The sequence below is a fragment of the Panthera onca genome, chromosome B2, assembly GCF_046562875.1.
Source record: "Panthera onca isolate mPanOnc1 chromosome B2, mPanOnc1 haplotype 2, whole genome shotgun sequence".
In the NCBI taxonomy this organism is placed as follows: Eukaryota; Metazoa; Chordata; class Mammalia; order Carnivora; family Felidae; genus Panthera; species Panthera onca.
The window spans coordinates 75,110,404-75,136,607 of record NC_138343.1 but is presented as its reverse complement, the minus strand read 5'-3'; the positions used below and the strand labels follow the sequence as shown (position 1 = coordinate 75,136,607).

Below are 26,204 nucleotides of genomic sequence, written 5' to 3'. Positions count from 1 at the left end.
ATAGACTGGCAGTGGGGAGAAAGGAAGAGAAAAAAATTACAAAGAATACATATAACCCTGAGGGCATTTGAAATGTTAACATTAACAAAAATATATAGAGATCACGTAATTTACTAAGACAGTTGCCATTCAATACATTTTGAAGGATTTCCATAAAAACCAGTAAAAAAAACTAAATATATGAAAAACAATGTAGTTGAATAAATTATGGTATGGTCATATGATGGAAGGCAGACAAAAAAATGGCTTTTGCAGAATATGACACAGGAATACTGCTCATAAAATACATTGCAATGCCAGTATTATCAAAATAGAATAATATGGAAATAGGTATTATATGAATCAAGCTGGGTGGAAAAGACCAAATATTAAGTATATATCCAGAGTTGATAGATTACAACTGATTTTATCACTTTCTTTTCTATTTCTCTAGATTTTCCAAGTTTTCCACCATGAATGTATATTTTATAATCAGAAAAATATTTTCAAATAGTTTTTAAAGTCAAAAATATTTTTGAAATTTTTTAACTTAAAATTTTTTAAACACAAATATTTACACATAAGTGTTTAAAATGGATCAAACTTTAGTTATACTAAAAATTCACACATACAGAAAACAGCCCATTCTCCCACAATGCCTGATAAATGAGCACTACAGTTCTTATGTCAAAGAACCATGATTAATACAGTAAGCATGAACTCAAACTCAGAGCTGTTTATTTTTTTTAATGTGTCTATTTTGGTGTAGAAGTAATTTAGCTTTTAAAAAGTACAACAAGAATCCGTACCTTGGAGAACTACAACCTTCTTTGGCAAGTGTATCTGCCACTTGGCTCTTGGGAAGCATGCCTTCACAAAGAAAAACAAAACAGCTACGGTTCATCTAGATAGCATTTATTTTTTTTCTTCTTTGTAGTAAAATTCTTATTAAAATACTATAAAAGGACACAAATCATAGATGTACAAAAACTTACCTTGTAGCCAGCACCACCCCTCCCCCCAGGGTAATCATTATTCTGACTTTTAGCACCCTTAGTTTTTGCCTGTATTTGACCTTTATAAAAATGGAATCACAAGATATGTTCTCTTTTGGTCTGAGGCTTTTTTTGTTTGGCATTATGTCAAGTAAGTATGATTGATAGTAAGCAATAAATCAAACCTTGAGGCTTCTGAACTATTACCCATGCTGTTGAATGCATCAGTAGTTTGTATTTATACTACATTGTACAAATATGAGAGTTTATACATTCTGTTGCTGGACATTTGGGTTGTTTGCAGTCTTGGGCTATTATACATAAATAGCACTGTTATATATATTCTTGTATATGTACCTGCACATTCTTAAAGAACATATATCCGCATTTTTGCAAGTATACAAGGTGTGTGTAGATCTGGCTTTACTAGCTGCTGCTTAACAATTTCCCAAAGTGGTTGTACCAATTTATATTTAATACCAGAAATGTCTGAGGGTTCCAGTCACTCCACAATCTCACTGAAATCAATCCTGTCAGCATGCAGCAACACTGCATTTTAAAAGCCCACTAAAACTGTGATTTTTAGTTGAGAACTCAGAGATGTGGAAGAACTCTAGATATTCTGTAAAGCATTCTGTATTTCCCTCCCACAACAGGACTGTGCTGTTGGTATCTGGAAGGATCAGTTTGGAAAAAAAAGAGGCCTGCTGCTAAAAGGCCTGTTGCAAATCACTGCAACAATTACATTTCTATTCCTCAAACTGTGCAGGAAAACAAATTTAATGTTTCGTCTCTGGTGAATCCTGTAGGTCTCACATCAAAAGTCACAGTTGGGGCGCCTGGGTGGCTCAGCTGGTTAAAGCGTCCGACTTAGGCTCAGGTCATGATCTCACTCGTGGTTCATGAGTTCGAGCCCTGTGTCAGGCTTTGTGCTGACAGCTCAAAGCCTGGAGCCTGTTTCAGATTCTGTGTCTCCTTCTCTCTCTGTCCCTCCCCTGATCATGCTCTGTCTCTCTCAAAAATAAAATAAACATTAAAAAAAATTTTTTTTAAAAAGTCACAGTAATATGGGGCACCTGGGTGGCTCAGTTGGTTGAGCGACCAACTTCGGCTCAGGTCATGATCTCACAGTTTGTAGGTTCGAGTCCCATATCGGGCTCTGTGCTGACAGCTCGGAGCCTGGATCCTGCTTCAGATTCTGTGTCTCCCTCTCTCTCTGCCTTTCCCCTGCTTTCTCTCTCTCTCTCTCAAAAATAAATAAACATTAAAAACTTTAAAAGAAAGTCACAGTAATATAAAATCAGAGAGGGGAGGCATCTTTGAGACAAACTAGTGTAGAGGTTTCAAGATTCTTTCCAGCCATAGAAGCTTCTGTTTAAATCCAACTTAAGTGCAAGCACAAGATATCAAACAGCCATATTTTGGGGGATGAGGCTGATCATGAGCCCTGAGTCCAGGCCTTACTCACTCAGTTGCCATCTCTTCCTATGCAACTCTACAGAACATAATTAATATTCAGATAAACAAAAGAAGTCTCAAAGATGGGACATAACAAAGCCACAGTTATGAACTAACTAGGAGTGAATCCTAAAGAAGAATGCTCTACCAGAAAACTAAAAGTATAACAACAGGACTATAAAAATGAAAATGTAGGGGCGCCTGGGTGGCTTGGTCGGTTAAGCGTCCGACTTCGGCTCAGGTTATGATCTCATGGTCCGTGAGTTCGAGCCCCGCGTCGGGCTCTGTGCTGACAGCTCAGAGCCTGGAGCCTGTTTCAGATTCTGTGTCTCCCTCTCTCTCTGCCCCTCCCCTGTTCATGCTCTGTCTCTCTCTGTCTCAAAAATAAATAAACGTTAAAAAAAATTAAAAAAAAATGAAAATGTATTTTTATCTCAAATGACAAAAAATAAGAAAAGATAACCTTAATAAATTATTTGAAAAATCACTTAAAAGATATTTCACTATGAGATTAATGTCATTTATCATATGGAGGCCTCTTAGATATATAAATAAAAAACAAATGCATCACGATCTAAGACTTTGCATAAGAAAAAGCTATCAACAGGATTCACAGATTGTTACTCAATTTTGATCTTATTAGGGTCTTATTAGGACCTGATTAGGACCAAGAAATCTGGATTTCAAGTTAGTATCAGCACTGTGATCTTACAAAAACCACCATTTCTGCTTCCTCAAATTTATACTAGTAAAGAAATTTGCCCTGAAATCTCATGAGACAGCAAAGGAGACAATTTCCAAACATTCTAAAAGACTATACAATGTCATACAAATATGTCTTTTTAGAACAGAATAAGGTCATAGGCTGTGGAATGTGCTTTGATTTCAACATCTGCCAAGCAAAATAAAACACCTCATATATAATATCATTCTAGAAAAGTTGAAGGAATCTGTGGTGAATGAGGGGTAGAGTAAAATAATTAACTAAAGTTAGGTGGACTGAATGGATATTCTCTTTCCCCAAAGTGCTGCTTGATGACTGTTGTTAATTTGAAGGGATCAGGTCTCTAGTGGAATGCCACAGTAATCTATCTCATTCAGGATTTAAAATAGTTATTTGAATAAAGACATTGCTGGCAGACAGATCACATCTGCAAATACACAGACTTACCACATAGTCTTGAATGAACCAAAATGAGAAGCAGCTAATAAATATAAATATAAATATCACAATCTTATAGAATACAAGATCATGATAGGTAATTGTGCCAGCCAGACACTTAGGGACATGTGTTAATATTCCATTCTTAAGGCCACCTTGAACCGAGGTATTAGTTAAATGCAGTGCATCCAGAGGAGGGCAACAGGAAAGTAATGGTTCTGGAAGCCATATGTGGTGGGAATGGAAATGCCCAGTGTATCAGTAATTAGTCTTTAAGCAATGGTTTTATGCCTATTATCACAAAAGAGTCCATCATTATATGGAACCCAAGATAGGCCCTTCATTTAATACAGTGCTATACTATCAGACAAAAAGCCTCAGGTGTTACATCAAAAACTGAAATAAGTCAGTCTACAACACAGACGACGGTATTCCTCAAGTTAAAAAAGGAAGGGTAACTAATCTGGCAATCTAGCTTATAGTTGAATTTCTATAACTTTCTTTTGCAAACATGGAGAAAAAAACCTATTTCTAAACATACCTTAATGAGAACAAACTGAGGGTTGATGGGGGGGGGGTGGGAGGGAGGGGAGGGTGGGTGATGGGTATTGAGGAGGGCACCTTTTGGGATGAGCACTGGGTGTTGTATGGAAACCAATTTGACAATAAATTTCATATATTGAAAAAAATAAAAATAAAAATAAAAAAAATAAATAAATATAGAGGAAAAAAAAAAAAAAAAACATACCTTAAACAAGTAGTTCAATCAATGTAGCCCCAGGCATTTCCTAAGAGTCAATACTGACCATTACATCGTATTTATGTATGTATGTATGTATGTATATATGTATGTATTTATGTATGTATGTATTGATTGATTGATTGATTGGAGGTGGGGAGGGGAGAATGTCAGTCATAATTCTCGGTCATACTGAATGGCTGAAGAAGCCAGAGCTGCTGAGCCTGGAAAGAGTAGTAATAGGCTATTCAGCATCTATATGCAAACACTGGCATTCACCTCCATGCCTGAGGGATATGACTTGTTCTGTCTTGCTTCTGAGGGTGGAACTCCTCATCACTACAAATATTCAAGCTGCAGGCAGATGAACACCATGTTCAGGGATGTTCCAGGAGGGACTACTTACTCTAAGAGTAATGGCTGGAGTAAGGGATCTATAAAGTTCTGCCAAAGCCTCTAAGTTTAGGTAAGTAAAGATATCTTTTGTATAAAAAATATCCTCCCCCCCCCAAAAAAAATCCAAATACTACCCAAATAATTCTGTAAAACAATTCTCTATGTGAATGTAATTCATAAGAATACGATCCATTTTTTATCATAAATTTATATGACTTACCATTTAAGACTTTCTTTTCTTCATGATAGTCTGTACAGTGATTTAGAAAAGAAAAGTCAGATAATAATACTATAACATCAAAGAGAGTATCAGCTAATATTTGAAGATAACAGCACCTTCCTTGAAGAGCTTTCTGTTCAGGTCTGAGGAGAAAAACAAGGCTAATAAATAGATGGTCGATGTTTCAAACAAGGAAGCTTCATTCTGAAAATTGCTGGGCCATTTCTTCCACAGGTGTTTGTCTCCCACTTCACTGAGCTTTTCTCTACTTCTCTGAATACTTTTTTCTAATATCTTGGTTAACTTCTTTAGAAAGCATATAAAAACCCAAGTTTTGTTTAGGTCATCATATTCCAAAGTAATCAAAATTATTCAGAATTTATTATATTACACATTATAAATAAAATGTTCATGCTAACAACTCAAAGAAAGACACCTTATACCTTTCTTATCTAATCTAGGTCAATACTTAAAAAGATTATTGCTTACTCCAAATTTAAACGGCAAAATGATGAAAGTATAAGACTTTCACTTGTATGTACAACACAGTAATATTTAACAGTTATTTTCTTTCAGGATGGCAACCAACTCACAAATCTACATTGTATTTTGACCACCAAAGATGCTACACCATATGGTCAAAATAAAACCCTCAGCAAGTTAACAGAGTTAAAAAAAAAAAAAAAAAAAAAAAAAAGGAGGAGGAGGAGGAGAAAAGAATGACAAGCCAACAAAATATCCAAGCAGTAAACTGGTAGATATCAATTGTTGAGGTAACCTTGTTTTATAGAAAACAAAAACAAACCACTTAAATGAAGGCTTGCAAATCTTTTATGTTCTGATTTTCAATCAACCAGGGATACCACAATTACCTCTGCTTCACTCGACTATCATAAAATAATCATGATTAAGGAGGCCAGATGACTATTCTTTTTATTTTCTTTATTTTACCAAAATAATTTCAAAGCTGAAAGGGATCTTAACATGCAGCAAATTACCATCTGATCCCCTCATTTAAGACTGAAAGTCAGGGGTCAAGGACTTGAATGAAATCCACAGCTTTTTAGCAACAAAGCCAAGATTAGACTTCATAGCCTCTAAGACTCAGCATCATATTTCTTACTATGCCATTGCTAGTGTTAATACTTTCTGGAAAGGCAAAAGACCTAAAAACCACTTGACTTGTACCTCAAAATGAGCTCTGCTTATCAAGTGCCAAATAAAAATCTATTCATTACAGTTTGCAAGGGATCACTGATGTTCTTGCTTGATCACTTACTTTCATCAGTGGGTTTCATCTGTCTTTCCTACTTAGTTGTAATTATTTGTTTTATCTTAGAACAACCAACAAACACACAGATAAAAGTAAATTAAATCTATTTTCGGCGTACCACATACTTGGCAGTTTGATGAATGTCATTTATCAAGTAAAACAATTTGTTTTTATCTAAGAGGATCACAGCTTTTGAAAAATTGCCCCACATAATTTGTTTCTAAGGAAAAACATATGTTTATCTTATATGATTTACTTCCCGCCTGACATGAATTGATTGAACCTGTCAGAAGTTTCTGGATCCTACTACATAGGTCATTTTTTCTGAATCTTTTTTTTTTTTTTTTTAATACAAGAAGTACCAGTAGGAAGAGATTTTTCTACTTAAACGGTCTAAATTACTTTTAAAAACTCTACTTTTGCAACTCTTTCAAAACACTGACACATAGAAATAAAAGACTATTTTTATTATTAAGCATATTTACATCTGAGTCCTTTTAGTCACATGAGACTGACAAGAAATCTGACGTTCTGTCTAGATCATTAATTCCATAGCCAAGAGAATTTGTATTTTCTCATAATGTTGGTTAAACTGCATTACTCTGATAAGAACCTCTGCTTTCTGGAGAGATCAGAGTAATTTTGAAAGCCAGCACTGCAGTTTACGCACTGCACTCTACTCTTCTGCGGTAAAAGGGTAGGTAAGGATTTTCAACTGTGGCCCCAATCTAGTTTACCTCTGTTGGGTGAAGCCACAGGAGGACCCCCACAATAAAGAAAGAAAAAAATCTGTTTTACCAGTATACTCATTTTTTAAATAAATATTTGATCAGGGTGCCTGCATGGCCCAGTCGGTCAAGCATCCAGCTCTTGACTTCGGCCTAGGTCATGATCTCACAGCTTTTGGGTCTGAGCCTCACCTCAAGTTCTGCGCTGAGAGCATGGAGCCTACTTGGGATTCTCTCTCTCCCCCTCTATCTCTGCCCTTCCCCTATGCACACGCTCTCTCTCAAAATAAATAAATAAATATTAAAAAAATAAATATTTGTTGGCCATCATCTTAATAAACACAGTGACATAATGTGAAAACATTTTGATAAAAAGTTAGGAAAATACGAATATATATTGTTTGCTTATGCACCCATAAATTTGGAAGGATTCATAAAAATTAGAATAACATGGTTACCTTTGTGTATACATGGGAGGGGAAACCAGTAGATGGGAGACCGAGGTATGAATCATGTGATATGCATTACTTACACATACTTGAATGCATTACACATACTTGAATCATGTGAATGCATTACTTATTCAAAAAAATTAAATAAATGGAATTAAAAATAAAATGTTGATACATTCTCTTGAACACACACAATATGATAAATGCTTTAAAAGACGTATGTAGCATACCTAGAAGCATAGAATGGGATATCTCTAGTTGGAAGGAATTTGAAAGGACTCCATTGAGGAGGTAATATTTTAGCTACGTTTTGACAATATCCAGGCATTTGTCACCGAGGCCCTGAAGAAAAGCATCCTAGGAAGACAAATGCTGAGTATTTATATTTGAGCATTTAACATGTAGCTACATACCTCATCTTCTTATTTCCAAAGGTCAGTATCACGTAACCACCAGATATGAGCTCAGTCTTATTACCAGAGATCTTATCACCAAGACCAAAATGCAACATTCTATATTCCCTTAACTACTCAGGCTTGCCAGAAGATGGCTCCCTGGCTCTCTACAATATGTTTAATAATCATTTTTTCTCTAGAAATTCTTCCATATTTCTAAATGGAACTCCTGATAACATAAATGAGGCTTAAGTCTTATTTTCGTTTCAAGTTACACACTAATTTCTCAAATCTTATAAAATTTAATGATTTCAATATTTCTAAACTATCTTTACCTTTTTACTTTCCTTTACTCATCTTTGTAATCATCTTCTGAATTACCTTTAAATTTTATACATCCCTTAAACTTCAAGGCTCAGAATTACCCCTCACCCTAGAAATAGTTTACTGGCAGAATTAAAATAAGTAATTAATAGTTGAAATACATACTCTGAAAAATTCCAGGGTTAAAGAGATTTTAAAGTACTAGAATGTGTAGGTACTCCTGGTCAGTTTTCTTCCTACTACTCATTTAACTAGTCACAGAATAAGCTGCATTTTTAGAAGTTTGTGGTTTCTCTGTAGGTAGGGTATACTTGATATTTTTTATTCAATCCCCCAATTTATGAGTTATTTTCCATTCTTGTCATATCCTCTTAGGGTTAACCACTCCTTCCTTATTTGGCATCACCTGCACATGAATATACACATGTTCAAAAATCATCTTTCCCTGAAAACAAAACAAATACTAACCTAAACCAAACACTGGTCAGTAGCACCCACAAAGCATGACACACTTCCTATTCAGGTTTGCACCTGCCCTTGACCAGGGACTTCTCACCCCCATTTTCAATGACCTCTCCCTTATATCTTTCTGGCAGGAATCACTCAGACAATGGACTGACAGCAGCAAAAGCAAATTAAGGCAGCCTGACTAACACAGCAAATTTACTCATCTGGTAAGGTCCATATCACCACAACACCTTGCTCTTTCTCTCCACTAGTTAAGCCTCGGCTGGCCTTGCTTTCCCCCTATCAGTTGGCACCTGAGCTTATATTTTGCCCACCCACTGAGCCCATTTTACCGAAGAAACTGAAGCTCCTCGATGAGAGAACTTTGACTCTACTTCGAACTTCCAGCCAGCAGCCAGCCCATTCAATAGTTATTTGTCTTACATACGAGCTTCACATACATGTGCTGTGGATACTATCATTTTTAAGAATAGAAAACTAAAGTAGAGGGTCTCACTACTTCAGCACTAGTAACATTTTGGGCTGGACAATTCTTTGTTGTGGGAGTCTATCCTGTGCATGGTAGGCTATTCTGTGGCATCACTGCCCTCTCCTCTACACACTAGAATGCCAGGAGCACCTAGGTTAGTTGTGCCAACCAAAATGTTTCCAGACAGTGGCCCCTTGAGTAGCAAAATCAACCCCTGTTGAAAATCACTGGCATAAATTTAAAAAAATTATGCAAATGCGGGTAATTTTAATGAGTGATTCTTTACCTTACAAAAGGAAGCATTCATGAGTTCTATAAATGGCAAGATTCTCCAAATGAATAACTACAGCCTTGAAATAAGGTACATATACATAAAAACCTCAGTATCTTCACTTTTATTTTTATTCACTTATTGGGGTTTTTTCAAGTTTTTATTTAAATTCGAGTGAGTTAACATATAGCATCTTCACTTTTAAAGTAAAGGTGTTAAAACAGCTCTAAACCCTCTTCCACCTTTAAGTATTCTACTGATATGGTTCCAAGTGCTTTACAGTCAGTAACTGCTTGAGAGAATGGGTATGAAAACAAAAAACAAAGTATTAGAAACCATGATAAAGTGATGAGAAATTAGGAAGAGACACTTTTGGGGTACCTGGATGGCTCAGTCAGTTAAGTGTCCACCTCTTGATTTCAGCTCAGTTCATGATTTCACAGTTCGTGAGTTTGAGCCCCCCTTTGGGCTCTGCACTGACAAGTGGGGGGCTTGCTTGGGATTCTCTCTCTCTCTCTCTCTCTCTGCGCCCCTCCCTTGCTCACTCTCTCTCGAGCTAAAAAATAAACGAACTTAAGACAAATTAAAAAAAAAAAAAACAGAGACATTTCTGACACTGCACTATGCCACTGGAAAATATGATTAGTATTTTTAAAATATGACTTACATTAAAATTTTTTAAAGTACACTTACTTTACTTACATTACTTACATTAAAATTTTTTAAGTATAAAAATAAAAGTGAAGATACTGAGGTTTTTATTTAAATGTACCTTATTTAAAGGCCATGGTTATTCAATTGGAGAATCCCTCCATTTATAGAACTCATAGATGCTTCCTTTTGTAAGGCAAAGAATCGACTCATTAAAGTTACCCACTTTAAAAAATTTGGTCTTCAACAGTGCTGCCCAGAAGAAATATAATGCAAGCCATAAGCATAATTTTAAATTTTCTAATGACCACATTAACAAAAAGTAACAGGTTAAATTAATTTTAGTAGTGTATTTTTACTAACCACAATAGATCCAGAATATTATCATTTCAATATGTAATCTATGTAAAATTTATGAGATATTTTACATTTTTTACAACGAAGTCATAAAATGCAGTCTTTTACACTTTTAACACATCTCAGCTTGGACGAGGCACATCCTAGCATTCGACAGCCACATGTGGCATGCAGCTACAATAATGGCAGCTGAGAACTAAAATAGGGTGAGAAGCAAGAACATTTTTCATCTTTGCCAGAGAATGTAGTGTTCCACATAAATAAATAATCAAGAACCGAGGCTTAACTTTCCAAGGGAAGTTTCTCCTTTTATTCATTATTGATCTTTTTAAAGCACAATATAAATGGTAATGCTTTTCAAACAAAGGATTACAAAAAACACTGATTCTTTGCTTGATAAAGATCCACCAGTGTCATGTTTTATATTCTGGTGCAGTTAGCTTTGCTGTTTTCTTCCTACATACCTGTGCATTTCATCACCGCCATGCTAGAAACCACCAGATAAATTGAAAACTATCTTCCCAGAACTGCCCAGCTGTGGAGACGGCCATAAAATGGCAATTCTGGATTCCCCTGCTTTGGGGTCTGGCAGACCACCTCCTTAAAAGAGTGTGTGAGGGGGGCGCCTGGGTGGCTCAGTCGGTTAAGCGTCCGACTTCGGCTCAGGTCACAATCTCGCGGTCTGTGAGTTCGAGCCCTGCGTCGGGCTCTGTGCTGACTGCTCAGAGCCTGGAGCCTGTTTCCGATTCTGTGTCTCCCTCTCTCTCTGACCCTCCCCCGTTCGTGCTCTGTCTCTCTCTGTCTCAAAAATAAATAAACGTTAAAAAAAAAATTAAAAAAAAAAAAAAAGAGTGTGTGAGGGATCTGGTACTGAGAGAAGCCCATGCATTAAAATTCTCCTTCAGTGTAGCCCCTGGGTGCCCATCTCCCCCCCACAAATCCCCATGCCAGCGACAGTCTCTTTCCCCCTACTGTTCTCACTTCATCTTTGTTTTCATTCTCTGCTCCTCCTTCAACTCTTTTCATCCTCTGTTCCCATTTCATCCAGAAGTTCCAACCGGAGAGTGAACACATGCTGCAGTTTGCCAGTCACAGTTTATCCCCTGTTGTCTCACCACGATTACTCACAGAGCCTCCCTGCCTGCTCAGAGCTGCCCCAGTTTGGACAATTACACAGTTACCCTGTTCTAATAATTTCTATCAATAAGGCCCAGCAGAGTTCAATGATCAATCCCTGCTCATACACGAAAGGCACAATTGGTACTTATGTTAAAATGGAACTTCACCTTAATTATCAGGAACATTCCTTATTTCTGACACATTAGATCTTTCTTTTTAGTTACTCTGTTCCTTTTACATGCTCTACTCCTGCTGGTTAGCCTGGAGTCCAAACTGTATCTTGAGTCTCTACTGTTAACAAAACAAAACAAATAACAAAAACGATCCACTTACTTGGAATCAACACCTTTCTGATTTGTAAAATTCTTGTCTTTGCTTCCTAATGCTTTTCAAGTTGTCTCATCACTCCCAGCTACTGGCCTCACCCTAGCAAAAACACTTACACTCCAAAAAGGCTTTAGAGTGAAACCTGGATTCACAGCCCTAATCTCACATGCTCCAGCAATAATAATAATACTTTCTTTTTTACGGAAACAGAACCATCTTTCAAGGTGAAACACTTCAGTCCATGCTGGTTTACGCCTGATAACTGTAGGGACACACAAAGGAACAGAATGTAAGCAGCCTCAGTACCGCAGGGGTGGAGGGGTGAAGGTAGCTAGGACCGCGGCAACCACTTCTACCAGCTCTACTGCCCAACCCCCTGCAGCTTGTTAGGCGCTAGTGGTCAGAAAACATGCCTTTGCTTAATCCTCACAATAATGTTAGGATGTTTTCTTCTTAAATCCCATTTTATTGCTGAGGGAAAACTCTCAGATCTGTCAACTGGTACCAAAGAACATAACAGCTTATAAGTGGCAGAGATGTGCTCTGACCCCGTCAGCTTCATGAAATTTGTGCTTTCTATAGATCCTATGCTGCCTTAGTAATCAATATTTAAGGACAGTGACAGCTGAGGACAGTGTTAAAAAGGAATCTTTTAATTTATGAATACACAATATCTGACTCCATATCTCATTCTGCGTAGGAAATGTGTTCATACCCCCCTGAGCCAGGTGGTGACGAGGAGAAAGAATACTCACCACAGTTTCCTTTTTTATGATTAGGATTCAGAAAGCCTGTCTCCTCGACCCTTCGAACCTCCTGATTTTGGTTTTGTGTGCTGTTTTAGTTTTTAATTTTTCCTTTTCAGTCTTACCTACCTGTATCTAATCCTCCTTGTTACTGAATGATTTTAGGTTGCCAGTTATTTTCTCTCAGCAGTTTTAAGATACTGTTCTATTGTTTTCTGGCTTCTACTGTTCTTCTGGTAAACAGGCTATGGCGGCTTATAAATTACACCTAGTAGCTTAGCTGTCAATTCACTAAGCACTGGTCTGTTACTAAATCTATCTCTCTCTGGCTGTTTCTGGATCTTTTCATTGTCTTCAGTGTTCTGCAGTTTTACTACAAAGAGTCCATGTGTGGATTTCTTTTTATTTTGTTTGGGATTTGCCAAACTTGCTGAATTTGAGGATTTATGACATTAGTTCTGGAACATTCTTAGCCACTATCCCTTCAAGATGTTGCCTCTTCCTCAGTCTCACTTCTACTTACTTCTGGAAATCTGATTACAAGTGTTGGATCCCCCACACCTCTTGCATATTTTTTTACCCCTTTGTTTCTCTGTGGTACATTCTGTATAATTTACGCTGCTCAATCTTGCCATTCGCTGAGCTCTTCTACTATGTCTAAACTCTTTGGCTACTTGTGCTATGTAATTTTTAAACTCACCACCTCTATTTTTCATTTCTAGAAATTTTCTCTTGTTTTTTAATTCAACACAATTAAATTTTAACAGTCTCTGTTAACAATTTTAACAGTCTCTTGTTTTTTACTCATGTTACTAATAGATTCTTATTGCCCTTAACATTTCAAATATAACTAGTTTTAGTCTGTATATGAATAATGAAGCCCTAAGGGTGAAATACTACTCTTGTTTCTTGCAGAAACAAGAAACAATGATTTGTTTCCTCATGTGTTGTCTAATTTTTTATTGGACACTAATAATTATCTGATGTGTACCTGTGGGAATTTTGAGGGCTTTAGGTCATAAGCGTGTTTCACGATTGAAAATGTGTATACACCTCTGACAAACAGCCTGGGAAACTACTAATGGGAGGCCATTTTATTTTTTGGTTTGAGGTTTCTGGGACCACATAGGTGGAATATACTTGAATTCCCAACTCTTATGTAGGCAGGGCTGCGGTTACAAATTCTCTGAGGAAATCTCTCTTTCCTCTCCCCTGTCACCTCATAAATAAGGTCAGGGCAGACAAAATAACCTGACATTCCCTTGTGTTGGACAGATTTTCTTCATGCTTTCCCATTTCACTCATTACACAGACCTTCAAGAGTCCAAGCCATAGGAAGGGATCTCGGTTCCAACTCCCTGCTTTTAGAGACCCACAATCTGGTCTTCCACCCACTGTGTGACCGTTAACATTCTGGCATGGCTCTTAATCTAGATGATACCCAGATCATCTAGATAAGTGCTAGAAGGAAACGGAGGCTTCAGAGCTAGCTTATCACCCTGGATTGCTGCCTGAACTTACCCTTTTTGTATGGGGAAATATCTGGAGATTTTGAACCAATCCGCTTATTTTAAATGGTGTTTATCATATTTGGTGAAGTATTTTGAGAGTCATCTGTCTTTCATTTCCAGAGAGGAAGAAAGAAACCAGAAAAGTCCTTTTTCTAACTTCACATCCCTTAGGGAATAAGAGCCTCAGGAACCCGCATACTTTCTGATACTACAGAAGAAGACATGACCATTAGTACCAGATTATGTAAATGAGATAAGGAACAGTCAGGATGAGGTAAAAGTAGTCATTCAGAAACTCGAATTAATACTGTGTCTCCTGCTGGCAGTGAATTAGTGAATTTAGGAGTCAGTTAAAAGGAGAAAGGAATTGGCTTAAAACGTAAACTGGTTTGGAAGAACTTCCAGACACTAAAAGTCACATTAGTGTGCTTTTGGTATACACACATACTGCTTATTTGTTTTGTAACAATGAGAAGAAAAAGAAATAATCCTTTTTGAGCATCTATTACACTCACGGTGAAAGGAACTTTACTCATGTTACTTCCTAGTCCTATGAATCACTGTACAGATGAAAACTGAGGGTCAGAGGTAGAAACTGGCCCAAAGACTGCACAGTCAATAGGCCGTGGAGCTAGGGTTCAAATCTGGGCATGCCTGTGCTATTTCCACACTGCTGACGGAGGCCTTGAATGACAAAATTCACTGAACTAATAAACAGAAGACTCAGGTCAGATAAGCCAATTTATTCTTAATTGAGTGTCAAAGTCAGGAGTTACGTAAAAGAAACGACTACTGTTCTATCCACAGTCAAGAATTAAGTGCAGCATTTCTGCTATTCCTGTTGTATGTCCAAAATTTTCAGAGGGTGCTCTTCTGAAAGAAGCTTAGGAGGCAAAGAGGTGATCTCCAACATCATACAGATTGTAGAGTCAGGTCAGAAGGTTAGGGTAGGGAATCGGGTTTATTTTAAAAGTAGTTTAAAATCAGAACACGGGTTTTCCATAATATAGGGGCAAGGAGGGGAATGTTCAAGGCAAATGGGAGACAAAGCTGGGAGGAAAAATTTCACTGTGTAACATCATAATTTCTGGGTTTTGCGTCATGTGACTATATTACATATTCAAAAAAATAAATTCTCAAAAACGAGTCTAAAATTCAACTTTAACCAAGTGTTCTAGCTAACCCATGTAACAACAGAATAAAAGACTAATAATGAAAACTAAATAAGAAGTAAATAGAGTCCATTCATTTCCATAATGCTCATTCCTCACACGTATGAATGTTCTCTCAAAACCTGTCAATATTCTAAGGTTAAGTCATTGCTTCATTCATTCATTCATTCATTCATTCATTTATTCATTTAAAATCTTTACAGTGGCTGCACCAGGAGGCCGGTGAAAAATAAGAACAATATAGTGATTTATTTAAATCTATCTGTCGAAATCTAAGTAAAAAAAAGTATGTGCGTGTTACACATCACTGCCAGGTTAGCACTTGGCACAACTTACCTTTAGGAAGAGCAGGTTTAACTGCCATTCTGCCAACCAGGCATTCTTTCAGCATGGATTCATAATTGACCCAACGATGAACCTGGTGTGGGATGTAAATGACAGAGAAGCGACATGACTCTGACTCCATGAGATGCTCTAATTTTATTCGGAGCAAAACTAAACATACTTAGACTGCTCTGGAAAACTAAGCAGATTCAATTAGCCAGTAAGGGAGTGACAGGAAGGCAGCGTACCATGTTCTCCAAGTGCCGTGTACAGACCTTTCAGATACCCATGAGGTCTCAACTAGTTTCATAATAATACTAAGATGTTATTTGTCTTTTTCACCAGTGTTGATGCTTGCACTAATGTGGAAAAGGCAATGGTAGGTAAAACTGCTTGCATGCTGGCAAGTCAAGGCAGAGGTTTCAATCTTTATATTCTTCACCATCACATACCCATGGGGGCCAGGGGATTGGTTTCATTTAAGAATATGTTTTATGAAGTAGAAGAAACTATTAATTTTCTTAAGTCTCAACGTCTGAGTAGAGGCCTTGCTTACATTCTGTGTAACAAAATGAGAAGTTCTCAAAAACGCTTCTGCTGCAAAGTAAGATCCTCACCTTGAAGGAAAATACCCAGGCAATTATTTGATTTGCAAACTGAACCGAGCTTTTGTCTCAGAAGACCATTTATATGTAAAAGAAAAAAAATGACTGATAAACAAACTGGTTTTTCAGACTTGGGTGTCTGACAGACATTTTCTTGAAAACGAACAGACTGAGATTGTCACAGCAAGGAAAACAACTGCCATTATTTGTTGCCTGACTCATCAGTGGGAATTAAATTTAAACACCCTCTGGAGGACACCTTCTCAATATACATTAAAAGCCTAAAAATATGCAGCTCTTTCACTGAGTAATTTGTGAATTTACCTGAGAAAATATTCACATACACACGAAGATGCAAATGCCAGGATATTCATCACAGCACTATTTATATTAGCAAAATATTGGAAACAACCTAGATGTCGAATTGTAAAAGACCAGTAAAAGAAAACTAATAAATTATTCAATAAAATAGTAGATAATCAGGAAAATAATCAGGTCAAATAATACTGATATGAGAATGCTTGTGTACACTCCTGAGTTAGTAAATATATACTAAAATAACAAATATGCAATATATGTATATAATTATAAAGGAGCCTCCATTTATTAATATAAATTAAAATTCCATATACCAAATATTTATGGAGCATCCAATGACATGTAAAGCATTATCCCTGGGGCTAGAGCATTGGGTAGAATTTTAACAGATAAATGAAGAAGAAGGATATCCAAGGAGGCAAAAGTATGAGGTATCCCAATCATGGAACGGGTGATTGGCTCAAAGCACTTCCATTTGCTCAAAGCCAAATGCATGTTGAGGATATTTACTTTAATACAGTCTTTTGAAGGCCTCAAAGGCCATGATAATGACTTTTGATTTATCCCATTGTCAATGGTGAGCATCAGAGAGCTGTAGAACAAGGTGCTAAGATGACCATCTTTAAGAACACTAATCTAGCTGTCATGTTATTTACATTGGTACTGGAAAGTAAAGGGATCTGTACAGTGTTACAATGGTAGGGCCAGAGAAGGTGATAATGACTTGATCTAAGGCAGTGGGAAGAGAGAAAAGAATGTAATGTTTAAAAAATTTTTTTTTTTTAACATTTATTCATTTTTGAGACAGAGAGAGACAGAGCATGAACGGGGGAGGGGCAGAGAGAGAGGGAGACACAGAATCGGAAGCAGACTCCAGGCTCTGGGCCATCAGCCCAGAGCCTGACGCGGGGCTCGAACTCACGGACCGCAAGATCGTGACCTGAGCTGAAGTCGGACGCTCAACCGACTGAGCCACCCAGGCGCCTCAAGAATGTAATGTTTAAAGACAGCATCATGGGATTTCGCTAGTGACCAGATAGTGGTGCACAATGAGAAAAGGCAAAAATTACTTAAGTGGCTTCAAGTCCCCATTACCAGAAAGAGGAAAACAGAGGGGGAATAAAAGGGAAGTAGATGGGTTGATATTATTTGAGAGCAAAATGAGTTGAAGTGCCAACAGGTTATCAAATTGCCCATCAAGCATCTGAAAATACACAACAAGAGGTCAGAAGCAGGATCTAAAGTAAAGACAAATCTGACAGAAAAAAGATTACTTAATATTCTTTGTACAACTCAAATACTAGCCCTGAATAAGTTCTCTAGTGTTTAAAGATATAAGAAGCTTCACCACAGAATCTAGAATATAAAGTTGTTTACTTCTGTGGTAAGTGAAAGTCTTAAATAAACATCACTGGTCCTATGAAAGCCAAGGGGAACGCAGCAATCTGGTAACTAACATACTGCTAAAGAATGTTAACTGCTAAAGAATTTAACACTATAGCAGTTCTTGTGACTTCTCCGAAACAATTTTGCTTAAGTAAGGTCCATATAACTTCACAACACTGAGGAATATAAATAGGACTAGATTTTACTGAGGAATCTTCTTGTGGAAGAGTATATTCAGAATCAAGAGGTTACAGAATAGATATAAGAAAAAAGTATGGCAGACAATTTTTCACACAAACGCTTCCAAACTTTTCTATTTGGCTTGCATTGAGAGACAATAACAACTACCAAATGACGATGAGAATTTGCCTTAAAACAGCAATAAGGGGGCACCTGGGTGGCTTAGTTGGTTAAGCATATGGCTCTCAGGTCATGATCTTGCAGTTTCATGAGTTGGAGCCAGCGTTGGGCTCTGCGCTGACAGTGTGGAGCCTGCTTGGGATTTTCTCTCTATCTATCTCTCCCTCCCTTGCTCATGCTGTCTCTCTGTCTCTTTCTCTCTCAAAATAAGTAAAAATTAAAAGTTAAAAATTAAAAAAAAAAAAAAAAAAAAAAAAACAGCAATAAGAACCTCCCAAGGAGAATGCTATTATGACCAATGGCCAAACATGACTTTTCTCCAACCCAGGAAGAACACTAATTGCAAATAGGATTCTGCTATTTAAGCAGATGCACATTAAGTACATTTAAATATAAAACAAACTATATTTCTGGCAACCTGGTCAAAAATTAAATCCTAAAATGGATGAAAAAGTAGAAGGAACAGAAATCAAATTATATTTGTTCAGAAGTCAACTCTAAAAATAACCCAATCTGATTCTGGTATCTGAAATGGTAAAATCCCAGTACTACAACGTGGATAACCATCACAAAATACAAAATAAAGTATATGTGAGACAAAAGCAAATTTCTGTTCTTCTCAAGATTGTTTCAAAATAACAGTTCACCCTATTGACAGCAGTAAACATAACTCTATGTAACTTTAAAATAGTATAAGAGCCAATGTTTATTTTTAGTCAATGTAAGGGGAAAGATGACTAATTTAAATAAGCGTTTTTTGAAATATACATTCAGAATCTCTGCTATCACTCTAGGAAAAATAAGTTTTCTATTCATTAATCATCTGATTTTCTACATGATAAGCAGATTCAGTACAGCAAGATAGGCCAATTATATAACAATTCCCAAATGAGAAAAAACTAAGGGCAGAGAAGCTAAGTGGCTTGTTCTTTTTTCCAATTGTTACTGTCGTCCATAAGCCAATCATCATCATAATCAAAATTAATAAAAACTGAGTAATCAGCTGCTAGCAGAGGAGACAGCAAGCACTTAAGAGGAGACTCCTGGATACAGATTTGAAACCATCTCTAAAATTATAGTAAAATAATTTAAAGGCAAATTAAACAGTTGTTACTCTCGAGCATCTTCCCAAATTTCAAAATTCAAGCCAATGCATATGAAATTTGTGCAACTATGTTTTTTCTACAACTATCATACTGCTAAATCTAAGAGAACCCTCCCACTGTAATAGTATGATTAATTTCACCACCTTACCTGATCAAAAAGGTCAGTACCATCGGATCCTGCAGCTCTCATTAGTTCATCTTCTCCACCAGGATGATACTCCATATAAGGAGTGACATTATAAACAAACCCTGTATCAAAACAAGAGGAAATAATATCATAAAAAAACTTCTTAAAAATTATACAAACTAGAAATGTAAGTTTCAATAAATCTTTTCAAATACATCCTTTTTAACAAATTATTATTTCTAAGTATTAAAAACATAAACGGTCAAAGATTTCACCATACTCGCAAGCTAACAAGTTAGCCTGCCAGTTTCATGGGTCCTCGGCAGAAAACATCAGACACAGAGGACAGTTTAGTACTCACATCACTAGCAGTAGCCACAATATCAGCATTTGCATGAGTTCCCTGAACCCCAATTCCTACAGACCTTTGGGAAGAGGGTCAGATCATACCTGTACACTCAATGTGCTGCATGACAAGAGGGGAAATTTGAGTTTAGGAAAGTGGAGTCTTTTATAACGAGCAGTAAGCACACGTGTCCTTCGTTCTGGAGGAAGACATTATCTTTATTGTAGCAAACAGTAGGCAAGTGGTCCTTTGCTCTAGAGTCACTAGCTCTACCTCTTGAGGTTGTTTACTATGCACACATCCTTGAAAAGACAGTCAGTACTTCTGCTCATAAGGCGTGCAGATAACCTGAAAACCCTATAGAAAATTGCCTCCTAACACAAAGAAATAATCAAACGCTGTTTATAATTTTTAAAAGCTCTCTCTCTCTAATATTTCTACTTCATCATCCTCTACTGCCCTGATAGGAGAATCTGATGAAAAAGAATCAAGGTCTCATCCATGTGTCTGATCATCTCAGTGAACGCCAAGCAATCAAGGATGCCTGGGCCACTTAGGCATGCTCTGGGAAAGCAAGCACAATTCTTTTCTGCGGTTGCCCAAGGAACAAAGATTATTGTTTAGATCTTAATAAACCCTTTATCTTCCCGGAGTATTTATTTCATCTGTTCATACATTTAAATGTATGGTTATAATTTAAAAAAAAAAGAACAGGAAACAACAAAGGAGGAGTTGCTTTGTTCTCAAAGCAAGAAGGCTAGGAGTTGCTAGCCTTCTCAAAGAAATGAGTTGCTTTTTAGTCCTTTACTTGAAAACTACAGAGTAGACAAATCCAGCCCTGAAGACACCTCAAGGGTGCCATGAGAACAAGTGGTTTTCTTCTATCCAGGACATTTCCCTCTCTATGTTATGACTTCCATGAATTTAAATCACCTCAGATAACTTAAAATGTTCATCTACAGAATAATCTTGGGAGGGAAGAAGCGATTGGGTTTCGGACCCAAAAAGGCACTGTAGTTTTTCCACAAGTTTAATTTTAGAGAATAACCAACTAGGTAGATTTCTTTATAAAACTGCTTAAAAAGCAATTTAGGCAACAAAAAGAAGTAAATTCACAAAATCTTTCAGCAGTCCTCCAAATAAGTCTGAGGAAAAAAAAAAAAAAAGCAACTAGTGGAGTTTCCCCCTTCCTTCTTCCCTATCCATCTTCTCCACCAAATTTGGAAGGAATTTTTCCTATTGTTTAGTGCTTCGAAATCTATAGTCCACAAATGCCAGAGATAATGATTAGGATCAGAATTATTCCCAATTGATTTTTTAAAGACAGAATGCCTTCCAGACAAAAGAATCCCAAACTTCCCCTGTAACCAAACCTTGACTAGAGTTTCTCAAGAACATGAGACTTAGAACACATGATCACGCACCGTCTTTGATGGAATCTCATTACCTGTCAGTAACCAGCATAAAGACAAACAGGCAGGCAGCCCTGCCAGCTATTCAGAATCAGCATAGAAAGGCTAAAACAGGGGCACCTGGGTGGCTCAGTCGGTTGAGCATCCGACTTCAGCTCAGGTCACGATCTCGCGGTCCGTGAGTTCGAGCCCTGCGTCGGGCTCTGGGCTGATGGCTCAGAGCCTGGAGCCTGCTTCCGATTCTGTGTCTCCCTCTCTCTCTGGCCCTCCCCCATTCATGCTCTGTCTCTCTCTGTCTCAAAAATAAATAAACGTAAAAAAAAAAACTTTAAAAAAAGAAAGGCTAAAACACCCCACACAAGTTCTCTTCAGCCTCCTGACCCTTTAGACTGACCTTCAGCCTCTCTCATCAACTCATTCTGGACCTGAACGACTCCCCATGCTCTTCAAATGGACAAGACCAGGAATGCCTAGACAATCCCTCACTATAAGGAATTGAGACTTAATGTCTCGGCCCAAGAAATGTTAGATCCAACCACACTTGGCTCATGATTTGTTAATTATGACACATAAACCTAGCTCCAAAAATGCAAATGATGTTTTTCGTCTGGTGCCGAGGCTCACTCTTCTTTTTCTTCCTCTATTTTATGTCCTTCCCTTTTCCTTTTCCTTTTCAAAAGCATTCCTGAAAACTAAAACTTGAATGTGGCAGAAGAAAACAAATGCAAAGAACCGAACCTTATGCTCTCCTTCTGTGCTTCACTGTATTGTTTGTACTATATATGCTTTTTAAAAAACAAGCCTCTAGCTTCCTATATCCTTACTACCTGGTTTTTAGAAACTAATTTTGCAACTTTCTAAATTTTGCAACGACACAACTTCTTCCTACAGCTTTAGTTGCTGAAGTATGGCAGATGTATACAACCAACTGCCTATTAAACAGATAGTATTTGGGGGACCACAGACATAATCTCAACTTTATGCTAGGCTATTAATAAATTCTGCAAAACCTAAATCCTAATAATGACATTAAGAACAAAAATAGGCAGGAAGAGATTCATAAAACACCAATCCTGAATGGTACAAAATTGCTGTGGCCAAGATCCTCTGGTTACAGTCCAATTGGTGCTGTACTACTTGGGTCATCATTGGTGCTCATCTACTTGGGTCACCTTCAGTTGCAGGGGAAGATTTAAGGAGAGTATCTATTGACTTTATTGATGAGTTGATCTATCCATCCACTCATCCACCCATCTACCCATCCATCCATCCATCCATCCATCCATCCATCTTATCTATCCGTTCCCTCCTTTGTACTGCTTTTTTTTTCCGGATTTTGTTTTATAAATTCTAACCAGGGACAGATTGCCTGACTACTGTTAATAAAAGCAAGTTAATTTCACAATATATACACATACAAATCATAATACTATACATCATAAACTTAAAAAGTGCTATATGTCAATTATATCTCAATGTAAGGGAAAAAATATAGATAAAAAAGAACTTATTAAAAATTAAAATTAAAATGCAACAGTTTTATTAGGAACATATGCTCTAATGTTTAAATACATCACCTTTTAAATGCCCAAGCAATATTCAGGGGTACATTTTTAGCTAACTCATCCTAGCAGAGTTGCCGTGCAATCGAAAACATGCACTCAGAACAATGGCTACACTAAGTTCTTTAGGCAATGTACTGGTAGTACCTGTGCCAATATTTTCGCAGTAAACTATCTCTTTTGTGTTAATAGGTCTGGAACTCTGAGCTCTCAACTAAGTTCTTAGAATAAAAATTACGCACTTTAAAATGACCAGTTAGTGCTTTGCATCCTCAGAAACTTACACTACTTGGGGTTCTCTCTCTCCCTCACTCTCTGCCCCTCTCCAGCTTATGCTTGCACACACACTCTCTCTCAAAATAAATAAATTTTAAAAACATAGAAATACTGCATAATACTTGGCATGTACGTGATAGGCAGTAAATAAATTTTTGTTGGATGAATACCATGTGGGGCTTTAGAGTTAAATCTATGTTTGAATTTTAAACAAAGATTAATTTTAAATCTGACTACAAAAATACCACTTTTACTTACAGCGGTAGTTCTCAAATTTGGGGACTTGAAGATCTCTTCACTCTTTAAAAAATTGAGGACCCCCGAAGGAGCTTTTGTTTATGATGGTTATATCTATTGATGTTTTTACCTTTCATAAGTGAAAATTAAGAAATTTAAAAAGGCAGCTCTTTCTGCCCACGGGTCCTGTCCCTGTTCTTTAATAAAACAACGAAAGAAGGAAAGAGAAAAAGACAAAGAGAAAAAGAAAAGAAAGAAAGAAATTTAAAGAATATTTTAAAATTAAAAATAAAAACAATAAGCTCACTATGTGTTATCCCAAATAATAGGTATTTTTATGAAAAATAACTATATTTAAAAAAAAAAAACCTAGAGAAGTGCCATTGTTTTAAATTTTGGCACGTATCTTTAAAGTGTGGCTTAATAGTTGACACCTGTATTCTCATGTCACCTTCTGCACCTAATCTTATATACCTGTGAAAGAAGTATTTTTTTTAAAAGGCAGATAACAGTATTACTACAAAGAATTTTTGGCCTTGGACCACCCACCAAAAGAGTTTTGAGCTCCATCAGGAACCCCTGGATCATGCTTTGAGACTCTCTGACATAAAATAGAACAAAGAAAAAATGACAAATTATTAGTGGGTGTGTGGCCTGAACCATGGGGATGCAGTTCACTCCTTACTGGTGAGCTTTTAGGGTTCACATATGGTTACATAACCTGAAAAAGTATGGGAGCCTCATCTGGGAGATAGATTAATAGGTATAAATGTCACTTGAGTCTCACACCGTGGTGTCTGCTATAGAGCTGGCACTGAGAATAAGTTGAGGCTTGCTGCAATCCAGTTGTGAGTTCACTTATCTGAGATATGTGATTCAGGTTCTGTAGGTGGGAAAAGGCTTTTTCTACCTATGGGAAGTTGGAGTGGTAACTGAAAAAGAGTGCTCTGAAAGAAGTTTCACACAATGTTGCCGAGAATGGAACACGTCTGGCAGTTCCTCAAAAGGTTAAAAATAGACTGTATGTGATCCAGATTTATTCCTAGGTGGATACTCAAAAGAAAGAAAAATATATGCTCATGCAAAAACGTGTACATGAATGTTCATAGCAACATACTTCACAATAACTTAAATGTCAATGAGCTGATGAACAGATAAAGAAAGTATATCATATCCATATGTGGAGTAATATTCAGCCAGAAAAAAGACTGAAGTATTGACACATGCTACAACATGGATGAACCCTGAAAATAGTATACTAAGTGAAAGAAGGCAAACACAAAAGACCATATATTTCATGCTTTCATTTAAATGAAATGTCCCAAATTTGCAAGTCTCAAGAGACAGAAAGGACATTAGTGGTTACCTAGAGCTGGGAGGATAGCTAAAGAATGTTTCTGCATATTGCTAAACCATAGCATCTGCGGTCAGTGACCGCTATATAGGGACTCAGATTCTTCACAACATCAGTATCAAAAACTCAAAGGTGATTTCTCCTTTTCAAAAAACTAATGAGTCTCCTTTTGTTTGCTTGTTTCTTTTTAATACTTTTTAAGTTCAGATCATGTGACCGGTGTTACTAGTGTCTCTTTTACTTGGCTGCTAGGAAGTTCAGGACTACATTTAATGCTCAATCACAGTAATACTGTTAGCTAGGTTAGGCAACTGGTATATTTTTCTTTTATGTTTTATTGTGGGTTTTTAAAATTCTTACACATAAAGTTAAACATTGTGTTGCACGATGCCTTAGTCTTTAGCAGTAACAGTTAGGGTTTAAATTACAACAAATATAAAAAGTATATGTGAAAAAACGAGGGGCATTTATCAAGATGGAGAAGAGTTCTTTCTGTGTAAAATGGCAACATTAGTTTTTAGGTATAAAAATGATACTGAACATTGAACTCAAACCTTTAAATAAGCAGTGAGCTCCGAGACACTGGTACTATTTAAGTACATGATGGATGATGGTCTGTAGATCTTATAGAGGTTAAGTCCTGTACTAATGAGAAATCAGACTAAAAACTGACTTTAGAGTTTTCCCAGTTTTTTTTCCTTTACTATTTTTTTTAACGTTTATTTATTTTTGAGACAGAGAGAGACAGAGCATGAACGGGGGAGGGCCAGAGAGAGAGGGAGACACAGAATCGGAAGCAGGCTCCAGGCTCTGAGCCATCAGCCCAGAGCCCGATGCGGAGCTCGAACTCACGGACCGCGAGATCGTGACCTGAGCTGAAGTCGGACGCTCAACCGACTGAGCCACCCAGGCGCCCCGAGTTTTCCCAGTTTTAAGACATAGGGCTCAATCCCACGAACCGCGAGATCATGACCTAAACTGAAATCAAGAGTTGGTCACTTAATCAACTCAGCCACTTAGGAGCCCCTGTAGTATTTCTATTTATTTCACTATTCACCACAGTTCATTTTGTTGGCTCTAAAATAAATGAAGGGCTCTAAAGGAAACATGTTTACTGGGTTAACACAGTAAAATCATAGCTTATTTCACAGTATTCAAATGCAGATCCAGTTTTGCAAGTGAAACTGTGACTACTTTGCCATCTTGTGTTCAATAAAGAAATAGCACATTATTTTTATTTTACATCTACTGATATTTATCTAGTTTCTCCTAGCAACTGCTGAGAGAGGGTGTTAAAATATGCAACAATGATTGTGGATTTTAAGTCTATCTTTCAATACTATTAATGTTTGTCTCATGTATTTTGAAACTTTGTTACAAGGCATAAACAGTCTTCCTAATGAACTGACTCTATCTCTAGTAAGATTTCTTGTCTTTGTCTGGTTATATCTTTTATCTAATTTTAATATAGTCCAATCTTATTATACTTACTATCTAGACAGTATATGTTTTTCTAAGCATTTACTTTCAACCTTTCTGTCTCCTTATATTTAAAATGTATCCCTTATACAGAGCACCT

General features: G+C 37.0%; 1 protein-coding gene across 6 annotated transcripts in view; it reads right to left on the bottom strand.

Moving 5' to 3' along the window:
• Window positions 1-26,204, bottom strand: part of CYB5R4 (cytochrome b5 reductase 4) — a 99,357-nt gene that overhangs the window by 44,211 nt on the left and 28,942 nt on the right. For all 6 annotated transcript variants that reach the window (XM_060616086.3, XM_060616085.3, XM_060616080.3 and 3 more), the window contains exons 3-6: window positions 19,460-19,560; window positions 15,549-15,630; window positions 4,950-4,979; window positions 789-849 (exon numbers count right to left, since the gene is read on the bottom strand). In XM_060616086.3, the coding sequence (XP_060472069.1) occupies window positions 789-849; window positions 4,950-4,979; window positions 15,549-15,630; window positions 19,460-19,560 (274 nt within the window). The remainder of the gene's footprint in view (window positions 1-788; window positions 850-4,949; window positions 4,980-15,548; window positions 15,631-19,459; window positions 19,561-26,204) is intronic.